Genomic DNA, 22,546 nt, shown 5'->3' with positions numbered 1-22,546 from the left:
ATCACACATAACAGAGAGGATCACACATAACAGAGAGGATACAACACATAACAGAGAGGATCCAACACATAACAGAGAGGATCACACATAACAGAGAGGATACAACACATAACAGAGAGGATAACAAATAACAGAGAGGATCACACAACAGAGAGGGTACAACACATAACAGAGAGGGTACAACACATAACAGAGAGGGTACAACACATAACAGAGAGGATCACACATAACAGAGAGGATACAACACATAACAGAGAGGATACAACACATAACAGAGAGGATAACAAATAACAGAGAGGATACAACACATAACAGAGAGGATACAACACATAACAGAGAGGATACAACACATAACAGAGAGGATACAACACATAACAGAGAGGATCACACATAACAGAGGGTACAACACATAACAGAGAGGATACAACACATAACAGAGAGGGTACAACACATAACAGAGAGGATACAACACATAACAGAGAGGATACAACACATAACAGAGAGGATCACACATAACAGAGAGGATACAACACATAACAGAGAGGATACAACACATAACAGAGAGGATACAACACATAACAGAGAGGATACAACACATAACAGAGAGGATACAACACATAACAGAGAGGATACAACACATAACAGAGGGTACAACACATAACAGAGAGGATACAACACATAACAGAGAGGGTACAACACATAACAGAGAGGATACAACACATAACAGAGAGGATACAACACATAACAGAGAGGATCACACATAACAGAGAGGATACAACACATAACAGAGAGGATACAACACATAACAGAGAGGATACAACACATAACAGAGAGGATACAACACATAACAGAGAGGATACAACACATAACAGAGAGGATACAACACATAACAGAGAGGATACAACACATAACAGAGAGGATACAACACATAACAGAGAGGATACAACACATAACAGAGAGGATACAACACATAACAGAGAGGGTACAACACATAACAGAGAGGGTACAACACATAACAGAGAGGATACAACACATAACAGAGAGGATATCACACATAACAGAGAGGATCACAACACATAACAGAGAGGATCACAACACATAACAGAGAGGATACAACACATAACAGAGAGGATACAACACATAACAGAGAGGATACAACACATAACAGAGAGGATACAACACATAACAGAGAGGATACAACACATAACAGAGAGGATACAACACATAACAGAGAGGATACAACACATAACAGAGAGGATCACACATAACAGAGAGGATACAACACATAACAGAGAGGATACAACACATAACAGAGAGGATACAACACATAACAGAGAGGGTACAACACATAACAGAGAGGATACAACACATAACAGAGAGGATACAACACATAACAGAGAGGATACAACACATAACAGAGAGGATCACACATAACAGAGAGGATCACAACACATAACAGAGAGGATACAACACATAACAGAGAGGATACAACACATAACAGAGAGGATCACACATAACAGAGAGGGTACAACACATAACAGAGAGGATACAACACATAACAGAGAGGATACAACACATAACAGAGAGGATACAACACATAACAGAGAGGATCACACATAACAGAGAGGATACAACACATAACAGAGGACACAACACATAACAGAGAGGATACAACACATAACAGAGAGGATCACAACACATACTTCATTGAGGTGTTAAAGTTGTCATATAAACAAAAAATATGACTAAATGCTACATTGTTTTGTCAGATGAGTTTGACAGAAATCACAGTTCCATATGTCCAGCAGTGATTTGATATACACTGACTGTACAAAACATTATGAACATTTCTTATATAATCATCATTATTTCAATCTAGGAAGAAATTCATAACTTAGAAGGATAGTGACCAAATCACAATTACACTGAGTGTACAAAACATTAGGAACACCTGCTCTTTCCATGACAGACAGTTGATAAATCCATTTAAATCAGTGTAGATGAAGGGGAGGAGACCGTTTAAATAAGGATTTTTGAGACAAATGAGACATGAATGGTGTGTGTGTGCCATTCAGAGGGTGAATGGGCAAGACAAAAGATTGAAGTGCCTTTGAATGGAGTATGGTAGTACGTGCCAGGTGCACCTGTGTCAAGAACTGCAACGCTGTTGGGTTTTTCCTGCTCAACAGTTTCCCGTGTGTATCAAGAATGGTCCACCACCCCAAAGGACACCCAGCCAACTTGACACAACTGTGGGAAACATTGGAGTCAACATGGGCCAGCATCCCTGTGGAACGCTTTCAACACCTTGTAGAGTCCATGCCCTGATGAATTGAGGCTCTACGGACAAAAGGGTGGTGCAAATATTAGGAAGATGTTCTTAATGTTTTGTAAACTCAGTGAAATAGGCCTGTGTGTAGGATTTCAGTTTGGTCCTTTGTCTAAGTGGTGTGACCAAGGAATGCAAAGACAAACAGAAACCATAATGTAAACAGAATATAAATTACCAGAACTGACCACTAGATGGTGGTATGCACTTACAATAACGCACAGGTTCAGACAGGTGTGGACATGTGCGTTTACAATGTAACATGGACATAATAACAGTATGTATACTTAGAACTCAGAGGTAGTTACTAATATCAGTACATAAGTCTATAGAGTTGAACACTAACTCAATATCACATGGTTTGCTTCAAACAAAAACACATTTAGTTCTATGAGGATGATTCCCCTCAAAATGAAAAGTAAACTTTTTGGTAAGTTCCCTGAGAACATTCTTTCTCCTGCGAGAAAATATAAAATTTGAGTCCTCCAGGGATCTAGTTTGGTTTGTGCTAATGTTTGATTATACATACGATCTATGAGTATTACACATATTCACTGTCAGTAAACATAGAAGAGCCTAGAAGTTCAATTCATAGCTGCATTATACAACATACCTGGGCTTTGTTTCATGCAGTATCGTGCCCTTTCAGTCACGCAGTCAAAGGATTGAAGGCAAACATTTCACCCCATTGATTATTTGTCATCTTACCCTTCCTACTAAGGTCATTCGATTAGATTAAGTTTGATTTGTCAACACACATTAAGAAGTGACTGCTCCACTGACACGCTGAGAATGCCCTTTCACAGTCAGTCAGTGCAGCCGTACCCTGTGGGAGAGAGAGTACTGTATGGTCATGATACGGTGTGGGTAAAGTTAAAAGAAACATAAACCATGTCTCCTTATAAATGCATTCAACATACATGTTAATATTTACATTGAGTATTGTTATTGATGAGGATGGCAGGTATACTACTTCTTCACTGCCCTGAACAGACAAATGATCATATTAGCATTGGTTTAGTTAGAAACAGTTTCCCAGACACAGATCTAGTCTAGTCCTGGACTAAAAAGCACGTTCAATGACAATCCCGATTCTCCATTGAAAGGGCGTTTTAGTCTAAGACTAGGTTTAATCTTTGTCCGGCAAACCAGGCCTAAGAGGTATGATTGGGTTTGGGTGTCTTTGGCTACTGTCTGATGAAAAACGCACAGAGAAAACAAAGGCTTCGAACCGCCCTGTGTAGTTCTCCAAAATAGAGAAAGAAAATCTAAGAAATACTTCCTGTTGGAATAGGTGAATCCATGTGAATCCATGTGAATCCAGGTGAATGGTGAATCCATGTGAATGGTGAATCCATGTGAATCCATGTGAATGGTGAATCCATGTGAATCCATGTGAATCCAGGTGAATGGTGAATCCATGTGAATCCATGTGAATGGTGAATCCATGTGAATCCATGTGAATCCAGGTGAATGGTGAATCCATGTGAATCCAGGTGAATGGTGAATCCAGGTGAATGGTGAATCCATGTGAATCCAGGTGAATGGTGAATCCATGTGAATCCATGTGAATCCAGGTGAATGGTGAACCCATGTGAATCCAGGTGAATCCAGGTGAATGGTGAACCCATGTGAATCCAGGTGAATGGTGAATCCAGGTGAATGGTGAATCCATGTGAATCCAGGTGAATGGTGAATCCATGTGAATCCATGTGAATCCAGGTGAATGGTGAATCCATGTGAATCCAGGTGAATGGTGAATCCAGGTGAATGGTGAATCCATGTGAATCCAGGTGAATTTGAACAGACTGAGCTTTGGGACAATAGAGTTCAGATGAGGTAAATGATCAAAAAAGACAGAACAAGATTGCTTTGGCTGTTTGTGTCAGTCCCATTCCTAGTTGTCTTCTTATTGCAATTGATAGTAGAGCAGATGTCAATGAACCTGACTGAGTGATGGAAACACAAGGGTGACTGACCATCCCTGTGCTACCAGTCTGAGGTAGATTAGGCTGAATCTGGCCCAGGAGGTAACTAAGAGTATAGGTCTATCTATGTGGAGATGGATTGAGTTGGCCCAGGAGGTAACTAAGAGTATAGGTCTATCTATGTGGAGATGGATTGAGTTGGCCCAGGAGGTAACTAAGAGTATAGGTCTATCTATGTGGAGATGGATTGAGTTGGCCCAGGAGGTAACTAAGAGTATAGGTCTATCTATGTGGAGATGGTTTGAGTTGGCCCAGGAGGTAACTAAGAGTATAGGTCTATCTATGTGGAGATGGATTGAGTTGGCCCAGGAGGTAACTAAGAGTATAGGTCTATCTATGTGGAGATGGATTGAGTTGGCCCAGGAGGTAGCTAAGATGTACACCGTTTAGTAGTGGGAGACTCTGGGAGGGATTCGGGAAGTAAAATAGATACTTTACTGTCCATTTGGTTAAAAATGTGGATCTGCTTGAGGTTACCCCAGAGGTAGCTCAGGATGTGTCTGTGTGAGGAGGAGACTGATCAGACTGAAGGAAGGTGGTTTTATTGGACCAGAGGTAATACTAACAGGTGGCATCTGTCCATGGTGGATGTGGATCAGGATTGTTTCCACCTGTGGTGTGCTCCAGATCTCCTCTGGATCTGTGCCGGGTTTTCCGGAGAGCTGGAGGACTTGCTGGAGGACTTGCTGAGGGGGGGGGAACTGTCCTGAGAGGGCTGGGAGTGCCTGTTTCCCTGCCTGGGACTGGGGCTGTAGGAGGTGGTGGTGAAGGTAGAGGGGTACTGGTCCACAGTAGTGCGTCTTCCCTGAATGGCTGTGGCATGGCCGGGAGACAAGGGGCCGGGGGGCCGGTGAGGACAGTGGGCCAACATGTGCGTCGCGCTCTGGCAGTAGTGGCACTTCTTTGGCTGGGGCGGCAGGCCACACTCTTTGGCATGGTGGTCTAGTCCTCCACAGTTATAGCATCTGAGACACAGACAGATGAGATCCTTGTCACATTCCAATTCACAAACAAGCAATTTCTTTCAACTTCAGGGCTTAAAGTGCGTATTTATTCTGAATTCAAAGAATAATACCTAGAACTTCTTATATGGGATATCTTTACATTTTCTCTAGAATGTAATATGGTACAAATACAATTATAACATGCTTACTAGATTGGTTGAATTATATTTACCCAAAATCTGTTGGTCCAAATGTATCCTTTAGATGGCAGCATTTCACATAGAATACACCATAGAATATGCATAGAATACACCACAGAATACACCATAGAATACACCAATACTGAACCTTTAAAAGAAAACAGTTAAAGTGACCAATGCAAATACAATACTTCTCATATGTGTTCTCATCAAGAGATGACAAACCAAATAAATAGATAAATAGCTTATTATTTTCCCTGCTAAAATGCGCTTTAATAACAAATTTGCCCACTTGCTGATATTTATAGCTTACTGCCAAATGTCTATAGAAATGCAGTATGTCAACAACAGGCCTAAGGCCTGCAATAAATAACCAAGATGCTGCTCACGGGCGGAAACAATGACAAGGCGAAACAAAGCAGGGCTCCACACAGGAAACTAAGTCGTGTCACTCCAGCCTGTCACATGGTTTTACTGGATCAAAAAGGAAGCTATTTAATTAACTGGTTAATATAAGAGCAAATCATACCAATTCATTTGCAATAGACCTGATCATTAGATATCAGGTCATAAACAGATAGGATCATTACGACATTATTAACTTGCAGTCAGATGTTATAAGGCTACATTTCAGGCCGGTCACCCAAACAGTTACATATTGCAGCTTTAACTCTTTCTAATGGAAACAAAGTGTTTCGCATGACTGAGCTGGAGGCTTGCAGGGGGTCCCTCTCGGTGGCATCTTCAATTAGAACATGCGAGGGGGGAGAGGGAAGGAGGGGAGAGGGGGAAGGGCACTTGAATTTAGGTTTCATCCAGGCTAGTTCGCTTGCTTGGGAGGTTACCTACCAATACCCCCTCCTCCACTCCCCAACCCCCACCACATAGACTCCCGTTCTAGCTGGTAAGAGTGAAAAACCAGCTTTCACAAGACAGGCTGCCATGCTGGTCGGAAATGTTTCAAAATTGTCACTGAATCTATGTTTTTATAACATAGAAATCACATAGGCAGGCACTGTTCAGACACATGGTTACATAGTTTCCGCAACATTTATGTTTGCATCATTTCTAATACTTGCACAGAACAACAAATCAGCTGAGGTTTGACTTTCAAGTCAACCAATAACTCAAGTGAAGAGAAAGGTGTTGGCACAATTTATTTGTAAATTCCAAAATGTTCAAATATTGTCAATGTTTATAAGATCGGGGAGCCAAGAGTTTAACTGTGTAACACATCAACCCACTAAATAAAAAATATAATAAACCAATATAAAAATATATAAAAAAATAAATGCTGGTGGATGTTATTAAAGGGAATGTAGAGTTTATAAAATGTTTTTAACCTGCCTATTTGGATCCAACCAGCAGCTCTGTTACTGACCCAGAAAGGTTAGGGGTTAGAGGTCAACACACTGACCTCAACATATTTCTATTCCTGCCTTTGAAGAAAGATCCCTCTTACATTATAACAATGGGGAGGGAAATTAGGATGAAATGTCTACACAAAAAAGAAGTATACATTGTTAAATAAATGTGGTAATTGATGTAGCATAAGCCTAACTCAGGTCCTAAAAGTAGTATCCACCATAACACAACATGATGCAATATAACATCACCTAACATGATGAATAAAAGGGTAATCCTGTATAAAATAAAAAGCCTGTTTCTGAGAATTCCTCTTCAGTCTAAAGTGATATTTGCTATACATTACAACATTGCATCTGGTTGGGAAACAGCTGTTAAAACAGCCGTTCCTATCAAACAATCTGTGTCAGTGGGGTAAAGGACAAATCTGTATTCAAAGCAAATAGCAGCCAGCAGTAGAGCCTCAAAACCAACCATCACGGAAATAGCAGCCAGCAGTAGAGCCTCAAAACCAACCATCACGGAAATAGCAGCCAGCAGTAGAGCCTCAAAACCAACCATCACGGAAATAGCAGCCAGCAGTAGAGCCTCAAAACCAACCATCACGGAAATAGCAGCCAGCAGTAGAGCCTCAAAACCAACCATCACGGAAATAGCAGCCAGCAGTAGAGCCTCAAAACCAACCATCACGGAAATAGCAGCACTTAGACCGACTAGACCTCCGTCATACAATATTGCCGTAAAACCATGGCAACGGGAGCCCTATAGAATAACAGTTTGGGTGGAAATGCAGCACCACACAGGAAAAAGTCCAGCACAATCACATTCATTATTTATACTAAACTCATCATACATTTGACCTCTAGAGGAACACCATGTAACAGAACCTTTACAAATGTGGACCTTTGACATAATGTAAATAATGCAGCAGGTATACACCACACAGAACCTCTGAATCATACACAGGTAAATACAAATATGCAGCTCCTGCTAAACAGATTACATCAATGCACACATACACAGGCACACGCACATGCATGTATGCACATACAAACACACACACACACACACACACACACACCACTAATGATCACCGCAGAACTACCCTGTTCCTTCCAACATCATTGTCTGTTCTGTTGCTAGTCTCAATTCCCTCCCTGCAGCAGCAGGTCTTAACCACTCTTTTTCACTCATAACAGAACATAAAATGAAAGTCTGTTCTAGTAATTCTATTTCTATGGTTCACTCACCGGTCTCCCTTTGGCTTCCATCTCTGCTGCGGGATTGGCTGCTTGGGTTTCTGTCTCCTCTCACTGCCCGAGCAGGGGCCTCCCCCGGGGCCCGTGACGTGTACAGACTCCAGGCCCCTGGGGGACCTCTGGAAAGTAAACTCTAGTGGCTCTCCCTCCCGCAGGCTGCGAAAGCCCTCCATGTGCAGTTTGCTCTGGGATAGAAGGAGGAGGATAGGACAGGATAGGGAGAAGAAGACACAGGTTACACAGGGATCTCCTGGTCTAGTCACACACAGTAAAGCTAAATCAACCCACCTCTCCATCTAGGTCTCAATCAAGCAGATAGATGAATCAAATTCATCTATCTACATTACGTTTGATAACTTTCTACCATGTATCCAAATACGTGCTTGAGGACTACTTTTATGGTAAAGACAGACAGCCGTCATAATGGCTGATCCCTACAGTCACTTGCTCCCTGCCATTCCCTGGGTCTGTCGCTGTGGACTGAGCACATGGGTTCACTTCCTATACCAGAGGATTCAGATGGACCTTAGCACACTACAGCAGAACACTCGACTTTTTAGAATAGACGCACAATCTCTCCACTTCTGAGGGAATTTTAGATCTTTACACAGAGCCACAGGAAAGCGAATAGCTGTACTTTGAGCAGGATATTGTTAATAACAAGTAGAAAACGAGGTATGGTTGGTGTAACATCTACATTTTTTACATTTTAGCACACGCTCTTATCCAGAGCGACTTACACATAATGCATTCATCTTAACGTAGCTGGGTGAGACAACCACATCTCACAGTCGTAGTGAGTAAAACTGTCCTCAGTAAAGCAGCTATCAGCAAAGCCAGTGCTAGTAAGAAAAGACAAGTTTCAGTCTTACATGATGATCTGTGAACTCAATCATCGGAATCTTAGGCATTCAGTTGCTAATATAGATCACAAAAATGTTTCTAAAACTATTTAATGGCAAGTGAAAAAGGATTTTGGTGTAAAAAAAATGCATTTGTTGTATATAATCTTGTAATAACAAATCTATTATAATTACTGCTATTATCATCACTATTGTCCCATTATAAAATACAAACAAATTATTTTTTACAGTATTTAAAATATGTATAAAAAAACTAATAATATCTTACTGTTTGTGAAACTTTAACACAGTTGGTTCCCTTTCCATATTTGTTAGAAATATAATTGTTTGTATGATCTATTCATGTATCAAATAATAATAATAATTGCTTGATTGAGGTTCATGAGTTCTTTAAATAAATTTCATCCAAAGAAAAACGCAATTACTAAATACTATTTTACAATTATTTTATTATAAAAATGTAAATAGTAGGCATATATAGTATATAAATGGTAATACTATTTATGTTTTATCAAATTAAACACAGATAATTTAGGTTTTGAATATATTAAAAATATCCTAATAATCTCTCAATTAGAGCTTTATTCCTTTTCTTAAACAACTTTTCTTATTAACTTTTACATCTAGTTACATTTTCATGGATCTTGTCCAAAATAAATGTTTACTAAATTAATTCATACATTTACAGCAACTGTTATCTCAACAACAGCATTAATTAAGCCAATTTACCCCCATTTCACAATACATAATACCTTTTTCTAATACACAAAAGGAATACCACTGATTAAAACAAATGATTTGATTTCTGTGAAAGTTGTTTACAGTAATGTAAATTATTGCATGTCTGAACGACTGCAGTGACAAACCCCCCCTCCCCTAAAAACGAATAACTCAATCTAGCAACGAATAAAATAAAAACGGAATATCTCATGAATCCTAATGAAACAACATGCAACTTAACCCTAGTTCATCTTTACAGAGGCCAACAAAACGAATCTAGCCCATATTTCTACGAATCACTTGAAGTCACTGATTTGTGTTTCAACAGAAGTCAAAGCATAGGTTCAGGATTCTCTGCTCCAGACACCTCCTCCCTCCAACATATCTGAGCCATCAGCCCTCAGCCCAGACCAGCTCTCTGTTAGCCCTGCTGGAGCCACCTAAACTCTGGGCTACCACAGACCAACCCAGCACAGCAGCCATTTTGCCTGTTTTCGGTTGGGGGGTGTGGGAATGAAAAAAGGGCATAGAAGAGAAGGGAAAGACAGAAAAAGTGAGCAAGGAGAAAGGAGGGACATGACAAAGAGGAAGAGGTGCGGGTATAAACAGTACTTTTCATTTTTTCAGCACATGGTCTGTCTACTAACTCTTCCAATAGTGGAGGAAGCTTTTGCCACTGGACGGCTTGATTGAGAGAAACGTGATATGAATGAGAGGGTTGAAGAGGACATACACGTTGAAATAAATGACAAAACCCCAGAGTTCAGGCTGGGTCAGGCTTCAGCGTGTTTAACTCCTGAAGATACCACAGGTGTTTCATCGTCAACAGATCACAACATATTCCCAGTTTAAAGAGAGACATTCCCCCACTTGAAGCAGTTCTTCAGGTCATTCTACAAAGCCATATGCGGTCTCTCCACAGTCCTGTCTACAGAAGCATCCTGTTAGTCATTTGTTAGTCACATTCAAGCTATGCAAGGAAACCTAGTATATCAATCCACGCAACTTTGTGAAACATTTCCAGAAACCAGTCTCAGATTCATGCACCAAATATTTCCCAGTTAAAATGAATCTGAATTGTAATTGAAGAGTGAGTAAATCATGCATGGCAGTGGTCTCAAACGCCCATGGAGACAGTGACTCAACATCAAACAGAATCAGTGGTAAAAAGCACAGACAGATAACATACTGCAACTGCATTGCTCCAACAGTGTTGGTTAGCAGTTAGCTGCACTGTCGTCATAGGCATTTCATCAGCTGGCCATAGAAATCAGTCTTCTCTATAATCAGCCCCTCTATCAATAGATGACTCACTGTAAGGAGGAAGTCACGTGAACACAAGTAGGTAGGTAGCTTTTTTTCTTCTTTCTCCCCTTTGAGGGAAAAAAACCACCAGGAAGAGGAACAAACAAAGACTGGTATTAGCCTAGCCCTGGAAGGAAGGAGGAGCCTGCCAAACACAGTGAGATGAGATGGACTGATGGGGCAGTCATAACCAAGGATCCACTCCAGCCAGTCTCCCATCGCATCATACACTATATCCCCCACCCCACCACACCACTCCCCAAACCCATGCTGCCCAAGCAAATCCTACTACATTTACATTTGAGTCATTTAGCAGACACTCTTATCCTGAGCAACTAACAGTACTGAGTGCATACGTTTTTGCACTTGTCCCCTGTGGGAATCTAACCCACAACCCTGGTGTTGCAAGCGCCATTCTCTACCAACTGAGCCACACGGGATGGGGACTTGGCATGCTAAATCAAGCAGAGTGTCAATGGAATCTAACAACATGGCATGGGATGGTGAAGGAAAGCAGTGCCATAAAACATACACAGCCCAAAGCCCACACAGGAGTGAAATAATGTCCAAAATCTAAACCTGGTTGTGAGGTTGGCCTCTAAGCACATGTTTAACCTGACCTTTTCTTTTCGTTGGCTTCAGAAAACCCCCTCTTATACAGAGGCCCTTCCCCCTGTCTTCTGGGTCTATAAAACATGACAAGTAACATCTATCAATCACCCATTTTTCCATTGCAAAACTATTTCACTATAACAATAATTTTCCAAATGTTAATGATTTCCTGTAATCCTACAGACATCCTAAATAGAAGCTCATTCATGAGGATGCTACAACTTAGGTGTTACAATGTTACCACTGACCCTCAACAATGTGCACGTGTCTCAGAGATATGTGGTAGAGATACTAACTATCCAATAGCCTGCACTGTGTGACCTCATATAGGAGTGGGAAAATTTGTATCCAACTCGTGTAGACACGAGGGTTCAGCTTGACTATCTATCAGCTGATTATTTGTATCCATAGATGGTTCAACTTAACTTACTTGGTGAACAAATACATCCATAGGAGGATCTACGGGAGTTCCCCCACGACTAGTCATGGATATAAATCCGAAGCCCATCCGCACATTGAACCACTTGCAGTGGCCTGCGCCGTGCATGAACTGTTGCTGCCCACCCAGCAAGGATCCTGGCTCCTCTCCTCTATCGCCACCTTTGCCCAGACCTCCTGAAAGCAAGTTGAGAGTGCAATGTTAAAACATCAATGAAATCACTTCCCATTCGTTTCAGTAAAACTTATTCGGGCAAATTATTCCACTTCTAAAATGTATTCTGTCCTGTACACAATTCATATGCAAAGTACTTATTTTCCAAAGCGGGTAACCAACTCATAAAGAACATTAAAAAAACTTTATTTACATGATTTGCCAGCAGATGGGATTTGCTTTGCTTTGATGGCTATCTGATAAATAGCCATCATAGGCTACGCCAACTTGGATATTGAAGTGTTTATATATCAGCTATGAACTTTCATCTGCACTTGCATCACTTTTAATGTTCTAACAACAAAGGTGAAATAACTTTGTATTTAACGCAAAGGACAGGTGTCCATTGTCACCCATCAACCTCAGCAAAAAGCGCACAAAAAACTCGAAGTATATAGCAAACGCTGTGGGCGGTAGGCTACATAACACAACATCTTGGATATAGATACCCAACAACATCTCGGAGGCTAGTCAGTCCCCTCTCCTTTCCCAGGAAAGAGGGACGCCAGAGAGACAATCTAAGCAGAGATACATAGAATATAGAATAACCTTCGGCCATGTTTCCCTGCCAAGTTTCCGCTCCAAACTTCGGTGATATAAACTCTGCTGGTCTTGATATTGTTTATTCCTCTGCGTCAGTCGAATATTCTGATTCGAGCGACCATACTTTAGGGTGCATGATCCAACGTGCGTTCCCCCATAGATTTTCAGCATATTCTTCTATGGATTTCTCTTGCTCTGTTCACGTGACTCTGTCAATTTATACACGCTTTCTGGCGACTATTTTGTTAGGTCCGTGCAATCCGGGATCCTTAGGATGTCCCTAACCATTTGAAGTTGAAATGTAAAATGGTTACGGTAGTGGTTAAAGATAGGGTTTAGTAAGGGTTATGGTTAACATTAGGGTTAAAGTAAAGGTAGAGGTTAAGATTACGGTAGGGTTTAGGGTATGGACGTCCCAAGGATACCGGATAGCAGTGCCATTTTTTTTCTCCTCGAATCCAGGCAAAAGAGTTCGTTCGGAGCACAGAGATAACCAATCGTCGTTCCACAAACCGAACTTAAACATATTTGTGTAGGCCTATGCCACGTTTATTTATTAATTAGACGTTTCAGAACATAAGTATTTGGCACGAAAATGCTTGAGTTGTCATTTCATGCCAAGAATAAACTGAATGAGTTCCCTAATTTATGTGTGGAAATGTGGTTATGTTAAATACATAGGCATATCCTCAAGTCATGATATATACAGTACCAGTCAAAAGTTTGGACACACCTGCTCATTCAAGGGTTTTTCTTAATTTTTGTACTATTTTCCACTTTGTAGAATAACAGTGAAGACATCAAAACTATGAAATAACACACATGGAATCATGTAGTAACCAAAAAAGTATTAAACAAATAAAAAATATTTTATATTCTTCAAAGCAGCCACCCTTTGCCTTGATAAGAGCTTTGCACACTCTTGGCATTCTCTCAATCAGCTTCATGAAGTACTCACCTGGAATGCATTCCAATTAACTAATTAATTAATTTGTGGAATTTCTTTCCTTCTTAATGCGTTTGAGCCAATCAGTTGTGTTGTGACAAGGTAGGGGTGGAATACAGAAGATAGCCCTATTTGGTAAAAGACCAAGTACATATTATGGCAAGAACAGCTCAAATAAGCAAAGAGAAACGACAGTCCATCATTACTTTAAGACATGACGGTCAGTCAATCCAGAACATTTCTTCAAGTGCAGTCGCAAAAACCATCAAGCGATATGATGAAAATGTCTCTCATGAGTACCGCCATAGGAAAGGATGACCCAGAGTTACCTCTGCTGCAGTGGATACGTTCATTAGAGTTACCAGTCTTAGAAATTGCAGCCCAAATAAATGCTTCACAGAGTTCAAGTAACAGACACATCTCAACATCAACTGTTCAGAGGAGACTGTGTGAATCAGGCCTTCATGGTCGAATTGCTGTAAAGAAACCACTACTAAAGAACACCAATAAGAAGAAGAGACTTGCTTGGGCCAAGAAACACGAGCAATGGACATTTGCACACACTGTACATTGATTTTTCTATTGTGTTATTGACTGTACGTTTGTTTATGTGTAACTCTGAGTTGTTGTTTTTGTCGTACTGCTTTGCTTTATCTTGGCCAGGTCGCAGTTGTAAATGAGAACTTGTTCTCAACTCGCCTACCTGGTTAAATAAAGGTGAAAAAATAAATGTAATTAAATAATTAGATGGGTGTAAATCTGTCCTTTGGTCTGATGAGTCCAAATTTTTAGATTTTTGGTTCCAACCGCTGTGTCTTTGTGAGACGCAGAGTAAATGAACAGATGATCTCTGCATGTGTGGTTCCCACCATGAAGCATGGAGGAGGAGGTGTGATGGTGCTTTGCTGGTGACAGTGTCTGTGATTTATTTAGAATGAAAGTCACACAACCAGCATGGCTACCACAGCATTCTGCAGCGACACGCCATTCCCATCTGGTTTGCGCTTAGTTGGACTATCATTTGTTTTCAACAGGACAATGACCCACCACACCTACAGGCTGTATAAGGGCCGTTTGACCAAGAAGGAGAGTGATGGAGTACTGCATCAGATGACCTGGCCTCTAAAATCACCCAACCTCAACCCAATTGAGATGGTTTGGAATGAGTTGAGTGAAGGAAAAGCAGCCAACAAGTGCTCAGAATATGTGGGAACTCCTTCAAGTCTGTTGGAAAAGAATTCCAGGTGAAGCTGGTTAAGATAATGCCAAGAATGTGAGCAAAGCTGTCATCAAGGCAAAGGGTGGCTACTTTGAAGAATCTCAAATATAAAATATGTTTTGATTTGTTTAACACTTTTTGGGTTTTCATGAGTCCATGTGTTATTTCATAGTTTTGATGTCTTCATTATTATTCTAAAATGTAGAAAATAGTACAAATAAAGAAAAACCCTTGAATGAGTAGGTGTGTCCAATCTTTTGACTGGTACTGTATATATCAATAAAAACTGTGATCACATTTAACTCCAAGGTAACTATTGCACCGAATTAGGCTACTTCTTATTATCCGTTCAAAATGAATGTCTGTGTAACTGTGACATATCACACATATGCCTATCCTTCCTGAAATGTTTATGGGAGTAGACTAGTCACAGGGTTGATTTATGTGATAGAATAACAACTCGTTAAGATAGGGTTTCTGTATCGATGTCTGAACCATGGTGGCTGACATGAACCAATCTGGTGGGTCCAGTCTTTCCGGGGATGGACAAGTCATTAGCCTAACTACTTTGTCAGACTCCTAAAATATATATCTACGAGCACCACAGCCACAATGCTTGGGGCATTGAAATAAACCTATTTTCACAGGTATCACAGTTGTCTCACAAAGACAAGCCAAAATTACCCTCAACTGACTTTTCATTTCTATTATTATCTATATTATTATTATTATTATCACTGCGTTGTTGGGAAAGAGTTCTCAAGGTAAGAATACCACTGTACTGTTTTACACCTGTTGTATCCTGTGCGCGTGGCGAATAAACTTTGAAACTCACCAGGTAAAGTGAGTTTAGGCTATTTATCACAACATATGGAAATCCGTATTACTTAAAAGCTAATCTGTGTTGACATGTATGATGCAACAACAGATATGCCTAAATATATATCTACCGCGTAAAAGGAAACTAAGAATAAAACATGAACGCATAGATCATACAGGCATGACCTGACATTCCTGTGCTGTTCTCGACCGTAGGTTATCATTTTAGCCAAACCCATGTACAGATCAAGTTAGCAGAAATATCTCACAGATAGGCGTATGTGTTCCTTGCATGGTACACATTCAACAGGCCACATAAAGGCTATTCGTGCGTATTATCACCTGGTTTAAATCAATACTATCATCGAATTGTCGAAATAAAAACGATTCCCCGATAGATAATTAGACTATGGCATAAATAACACGACAGAGGGTTCAAAACACAGAGATTGGCCAGGGCGAATGTTAGGGGAATTCTTTATGAAGGGGATTGGGGGAGAAATACTCCCAATACATTGTAAACACGCCCACACTACTGCAGGAATCCCCTGATGGACCCCACCTCACACTTCAATCCGCCTTCAAACTGTGTTTGTGAAGGTGCAGAATACGAGAGGAATTGGAGCTCAGCACAAACGCAGCGTGGAACATTGGGCCAGAATGACCAGGCAGCAGCCGTACCGATGTTACCGAAGCAGGTATTTTCTCAGCTATTATAAATGAGGGGACAAATGCGTCAAACTGAATCAGCGGCTATTTGGAAGATTGAGGAGGATTTGGAAACAGAGTTATTAAGTGTTGTGTGTATGATATAAAAGGGTGAGGACAGAGAGTAAAACATCACCAGACCATGTATAGTCACAGTTATGAGGTCTCTCTCTCTCTTTCTCTCATTTTATCGAGTTCATTGGGTTTCATTCCATTTTCTACCATTGAACACTTTTTTGCAGTCTAGCTTTTGAGTGCCAACAAGGTTCATATTGTTCAAAAAAATCATTAGGCTGCTACTAATATTAACAACTCTAAGAAATGTAGAAAACTACAATTTAACTGTTTAAACTACAATGTAAATATATCAGAATCAGATTGTACACAATATATTTAGATCGAATGTCTATTTTTTGAACAGTTTTGTGGAAAATCCATTCGTAAAATGGGCTCTAATCTTGTAACCCCTTTCGAGAATCTGAGATCCTTTCGGAGTGATATCGGGGTACTTATGATGTTTGGTGATAATCAGGATTTTTTCCCCATGCAAAGTAAGTGGCTGGGAGGGGCCCGGGCATTGATGGAAGGGAGGCAAGGGTAACGTTAAGGGGTTGTTCTCTTCCAATGCCTTAGCAGATCGAGATAGTGAAACTGGGGAACGAACGATTCGATTTAAAATAAACGTAAGAAATGCGCAATTGGAATCCAATTAATATTGTGGAACTTTTATTTAGGTGCATGTGGAAACTATTGTTCGTTCTCTGAGGCTACCGCTTTGCTAAACTGTTGAGCTCAATGAGGATCACATTTTTAAATACACAATTGTGCCCAATAAATCAGATTATGGAGATTAAAAACGTTATGTTGAAACACATTAAAGGGAAATTAAATATTGGACAATGAATCTATTTAAAACATACGGTAGAATAACTAAGTCTCAAACATACTGAACAAAAATATAAACCCAACATGTGAAGTGTTGGTCCCGTGTTTTATGAGCTAAAATAAAAAAATCACAGAAGTATTCCATATGCACAAACATCTTATTTATCTCAATTTCTTGGGCACAAATTTGTTTACAGCCCTGTTAGTGAGCATTTCTTTAATAATAATAAAGATAATTCATCCACCTGACAGGTGTTGCATATCAAGAAGCTGATTAAACGGCATGATCATTACACAGGTGCACCTTGTACTGAGGTCAATAAAAGGCCACTCTAAAATGAGCAGTTTTTTTCACACAACACAATGCCTCTATCTCAAGCTTTGAGGGAGTGTGCAATTGGAATGCCGAATGTCAACCAGAGCTGTTTCCAGAGAATTTAATGTCGTTTTAGAGAATTTGGCAGTACATCCAACTGGCCTCACAACCCCAGACCACGTCTAACCAACCCAGCCCAGGACCTCCACATCCGGCTTCTTGACCAGCGGGATCGTCTGAGACCAGCCACCCGGACAGCTGATGAAACTATGGGTTTGCACAACCAAAGAATTTCTGCACAAACTGTCAGAAACCTCAGGGAAGCTCATCTGCGTTCTCGTCATCCTCACCAGGTTCTTGACCTGACTGCAGTTCGGCGTCGTAACCAACTTCAGTGGGCAAATGCTCACCTTCGATGGCCACTGGCACGCTGGAGAAGTGTACTCTTCACAGATGAATCCCAGTTTCAAATGTACCGGGCAGATGGCAGACAGCGTGTATGGTGCTGTGTGGGCGAGCGGTTTGCTGATATCAACGTTGTGAACAGAGCGATGGGGTTATGGTATGGGCAAGCATAAGCTGCGGACATTAAACACTATTGCAATTTATCGATGGCAATTTTAATGCACAGAAATACCGGGACGAGATCCTGAGGCCCATTGACGTGCCATTAATCCGCCGCCATCACTTCATGTTTCAGTATGATATTGCATGGCCCCATGTCACAAGGATATGTACACAATTCCTGGAAGCTGAAAATCTCCCAGTTCTTCCAAGGCCTGCATACTCACCAGACATGTCACCCATGCTCTGGATCGACATGTACGACAGCGTGTTCCAGCTCCCACTAATATCCAGCAACTTCGTACTGCCATTGATGAGGAGTGGGACAACATTCAACAGGCCACAATCAACAGCCTGATCAACTCTACGAAAGAGATGTGTCGCATGCACACACACAAATATTATTACACAGCTAACCTTGTGGGGACATACAATTCAGAACCATTCAAAATCCTATTTTCTCTAACCCCTAACCCTAAACCTAACCTGTACCCTTACCCTAACCCTAACCGAAAAACCTAACCTTAACCCTAGCTCCTAACCCTAAAACTAACCCTAGCTCCTAACCCTAATTATAACCCTAACACTAACTCTAACCTTAACCCTAAACACCCTAGAAATAGCATTTGACCTTCTGGGGACCAACAAAATGTCCCCAGTTGGTCCCCACAAGTATAGTTAGACACGTACACACACACACGCGCGCGCACACACACACACACACACACACACACGCGCGCGAGCACTACTCTCAAACACACTCACACAAAGCAGCTTTTATTGGATTGGACTGGATTGAGTTACATTCCCCATATAAAAACTTATTGCATGCATAATGATTATAACAGTTTCCTATTTCAGAATAATCTGAGGCATGGTGACCATGACGCACTTACTTGAGGTTGTCCCCTGCGAGGTCATACCCCTGGATACCTTTGAAGAGCAGGGATGTTTATTAAATAGGCCCAGAATGCATCGAGAATGTCTTGCGTCCAGACTACACATGCATTTGGGACATCATTGAAGAGGGTGCACTTTCATAACCAGTTGTTGAATGCCCAAGATAACTGAAAGTAAATGTATGAACTGTATGAAATGTAGAAATATACAAATTCCACCGTTTCCCATTCATATCAACTATAGCATATAATAAATTACTCCACCAAGGGTAAACTAGGGAAATTGACCATGCATTATTTAAAAATATATATTGTACAATTCAATAGGGATGGACGCCATCTCGTCCCCAGAGTCTGAAACCCTCAATCAAGCTATGGAGGTAGCGGTCTGGCAAGGGTTAACATCTCAGCTCAGCGATTGGAGACTGAAGAGTTTCACCAAAGAGTTTCTAAACCCAGAGGCGCAACATCGCGAGACTACCGGGGGCGCTTGCGAAACAGACCAAACAGACCAGGCCAATGAGTCAATGAACGAAGTAAAGACATCTTCCTTAGTTGTTAATTTTCTCGAAATCTAAAGGTACAACCTAGATTCGAGCCAATGTTTTAAGTAAACGAACATGTCATTACTCCAACCTCGTGAAAGTGACAAACTGACAGGTTTTAATTTTTCATCAAAAACAACCTATATCGAAGGAGTGCTGTTGATTTGACTGCATGCGCAGTTTGGCGCGAGACGAACGTGTTTCTACGCATGCGCTTAGCAAACAAACGTCGCAATGACATCGCCTGTAAGTGTGATCGGGGATTTCTATTGGAGAAGCAATTTTAGCCTATCTTCATACTGTGCTGCCTTTGGTTTCGCAGCTGTTTTACCTATTGCCTCTCCATCTCCATCTTCGGAATATAGCCTTTTAGAAAGTATAGCCTTATGAATGTCAATAGAATTTAGGCAAGAATGTCCACATGGTAACAAACTGTTTGGATGCTAACCAATGGCATTTATTAAAAAGCCTATAAGAACCCGGAAGAATTTGAAATAAATCTAATATTTTTCATTATAGTAACATAATCTCCGTTTTGGCTCATTTGACCCCCCTCTCCAGTCTCTGCGTTGCCTGGTCCAAAATCAAAGCATACTTGCATAACGTTTATGGTTAATTAATTGCAGAACATTAGGCAATAGGAAGAAGTGGGGAACACATATGCAACAATTTAGCTTACCGATTGTTCACCATTGCCGAGAATATAGCAACTGATGGATAGGCTATCAGTTCCTGAGGAAAGATGGAGAGGGTAGTTTGTATCGATACTAGTCTATTGGTAAACTGTCCAGCCATAGCGCCTCTGCGCAGCCTCATCTTCTGCTACTCTCGTGGCTGATTGGATGCCTGTACAAATAGCGCCAAATTGGAACAGTGAGTGTTGCTCCCAGGAACTCAGTGCACTCGTGTTGATATAGGTAACAGCGTAGCACCATCTAGTGTTAATTTCATTACATTGAAAAAAAGCCTAGTACAATAATGTGTAGTGTGTAGCCTATTGGAAATAGGCAGCAATATATTTTATATTATTTTTCTCCCCCCCAAAAAGCCTTTGTCGTAATTAGATACTTCAATATTGTTCAATTGTGCGTTGACTGTGTTTGTTTCTTTCGATGTGTAGTTTCTATTATAGACCTTCACAGCAATAGGTAGGCCTGGGTTTCTATTTAATTCGGAATGTGGAATTTACATGAACGGTTTTGCTCTTTTGTGTCATCTGGTGGTTGCTGGGGATGGCTCTCGGATGCAGCCCTAATAAATGTAGTGAAATATATAATGTGAATAGTAAACCATACAATACCTACAATACAATTCACAATCGAACAGTCCACATGTTTTAAAATAGCTAGTCCTGTTGTAGAAGAGATTCGATTAAGATCAAAGTTGTTTGATTATCCTATAGTGTTTGGGTAGCTATCAAGCAACGTGCATCGATGAAGAAGAATCTAAAAGTAGATTTAAAAAACAAATTAAACACGGATGTTATTTTTATGAAACTTAAATTCCCAATAAGGGATAGCCTACCAGACTAAGAGTTTTAGGACAAAGTCTAAGTATTTCGATTGGAACTGACCTTTTTGATCATCCTCACAGATATAGTGTTCATACAGAACCTTTACATCTCAATTTAAACCGGACAGCACTTCATTTCATTAATTTGAATCCCAGAATCAGACAATAAAAACAACAACAATGTATTAAAATGTTTGCCCAAAATGATGTGTAACATCTAAGAATGTTACACGTTTGAACATCCCTTTTTATAAAACAAATTAATAAAAGTAAATGCACAAATTAACTGCAAATATTTCTTGAAGACTAAATTCATTAAATTCTGCATGAAAAAATGTACATTTCCATGTGAAAATGTTGTAAGTGCCAAAGGTGTAAAAGAGAGAAAGTACAAGAACAAGTTCTGGTGCCGTTTTGGTTATCAACAATTATATGAACAAAATATTCTTATTTCAGAATTTCAAGAAGGAATTCAACTCTTGGACATAAAATGGAAATGTAGGCCTTTTCAAATACAACACATTTTCTCTCTTTCAGGTACAGTGCTCATTTTGATAAACCTGAAATAAATATACAATTTCTATCCTTTCCTGTATTGATTAATTCCTTAATTGTTTACTTGGTCCTATCATTTTTTAGGATTTTGTTATTGTTTTATTTTCTAATAAAATGTTTCCAGTGATGGGAATTGAACAACAGGTTGTTATCAATACACAAATGAATTAATGGCTGACTATTACTAATTGATCATATCTGACATTTTAGCTCAAAATGTATTACTCTAAATAAAATAAATAGTAACAGAGTGAATTTTTTGTTCCAATCCAAATGTTGATTTTCATAATTTATTGTAACTTTTTGTATAATCTACCTGGTTAATCTTTAGATTTATTTTACTACTCTTAATGTCTTTCTATTTGTGCATTTTTTTTTATCACAAAGGTAAATATAAAATGTAATGTTGATGAATAAATACTTCAATTAATCAATGCTTTTTTCTCAAGTTTCCCACACTTTACTTGTCATATAATTTACATTGAGACATTTCTGGCTTCAGTCCTTATGCTTACACATTGAAAAAGCATGCAAATCAGAATTTCCAATGCAAACAAAGTGTGATGGTATGAGATGCATGACATTCTTAGATGTTTTCACTGATGAGGTGGTTGGGCTACACATGACTGGCACCATAGCTTGGAAGCCCCTTATTGAGAGTCACTGGAGGGTGAAGCATGGTCACCTTCTTGTTCAAGCATGCCTCAACTTTCGGTTCTGGTTCTAGCTACCCACACAGTGGAGGCTGCTGAGGGGAGGATGGCTCATAATAATGTCTGGAACTGAGCTAATGGAATG

General features: G+C 40.1%; 1 protein-coding gene across 1 annotated transcript; it reads right to left on the bottom strand.

Moving 5' to 3' along the window:
• Positions 1 to 4,023: 4,023 nt before the first annotated feature.
• LOC106605653 (protein lin-28 homolog A) lies at positions 4,024 to 13,185 on the bottom strand. The gene is made up of 4 exons (XM_014201529.2): positions 12,787 to 13,185; positions 12,016 to 12,200; positions 8,077 to 8,270; positions 4,024 to 5,282 (listed from the first exon to the last, which is right to left on the bottom strand). Exons 1-4 carry the CDS (start codon positions 12,794 to 12,796, stop codon positions 4,913 to 4,915), a joined length of 759 nt encoding a protein of 252 aa, XP_014057004.1. The 5' UTR covers positions 12,797 to 13,185; the 3' UTR covers positions 4,024 to 4,912.
• Between the last annotated feature and the right edge of the window lie 9,361 nt (positions 13,186 to 22,546).

This window comes from Salmo salar, chromosome ssa05, assembly GCF_905237065.1.
Source record: "Salmo salar chromosome ssa05, Ssal_v3.1, whole genome shotgun sequence".
Classification (NCBI taxonomy): Eukaryota; Metazoa; Chordata; class Actinopteri; order Salmoniformes; family Salmonidae; genus Salmo; species Salmo salar.
Note: the sequence above shows the minus strand (reverse complement) of the source record. Positions and strands in the feature narration are given on the sequence as shown.

Bases quoted from the DNA above. Each gene is read 5' to 3' on its own strand.
- LOC106605653 (XM_014201529.2), bottom strand. The intron at 8,271-12,015 runs GTAAGTTAAGTT...CTTCTATCCCAG, and splicing joins TGGATGTATTTGTTCACCAA to AGCAAACTGCACATGGAGGG. The intron at 5,283-8,076 runs GTGAGTGAACCA...TCTGTGTCTCAG, and splicing joins TGGAAGCCAAAGGGAGACCG to ATGCTATAACTGTGGAGGAC.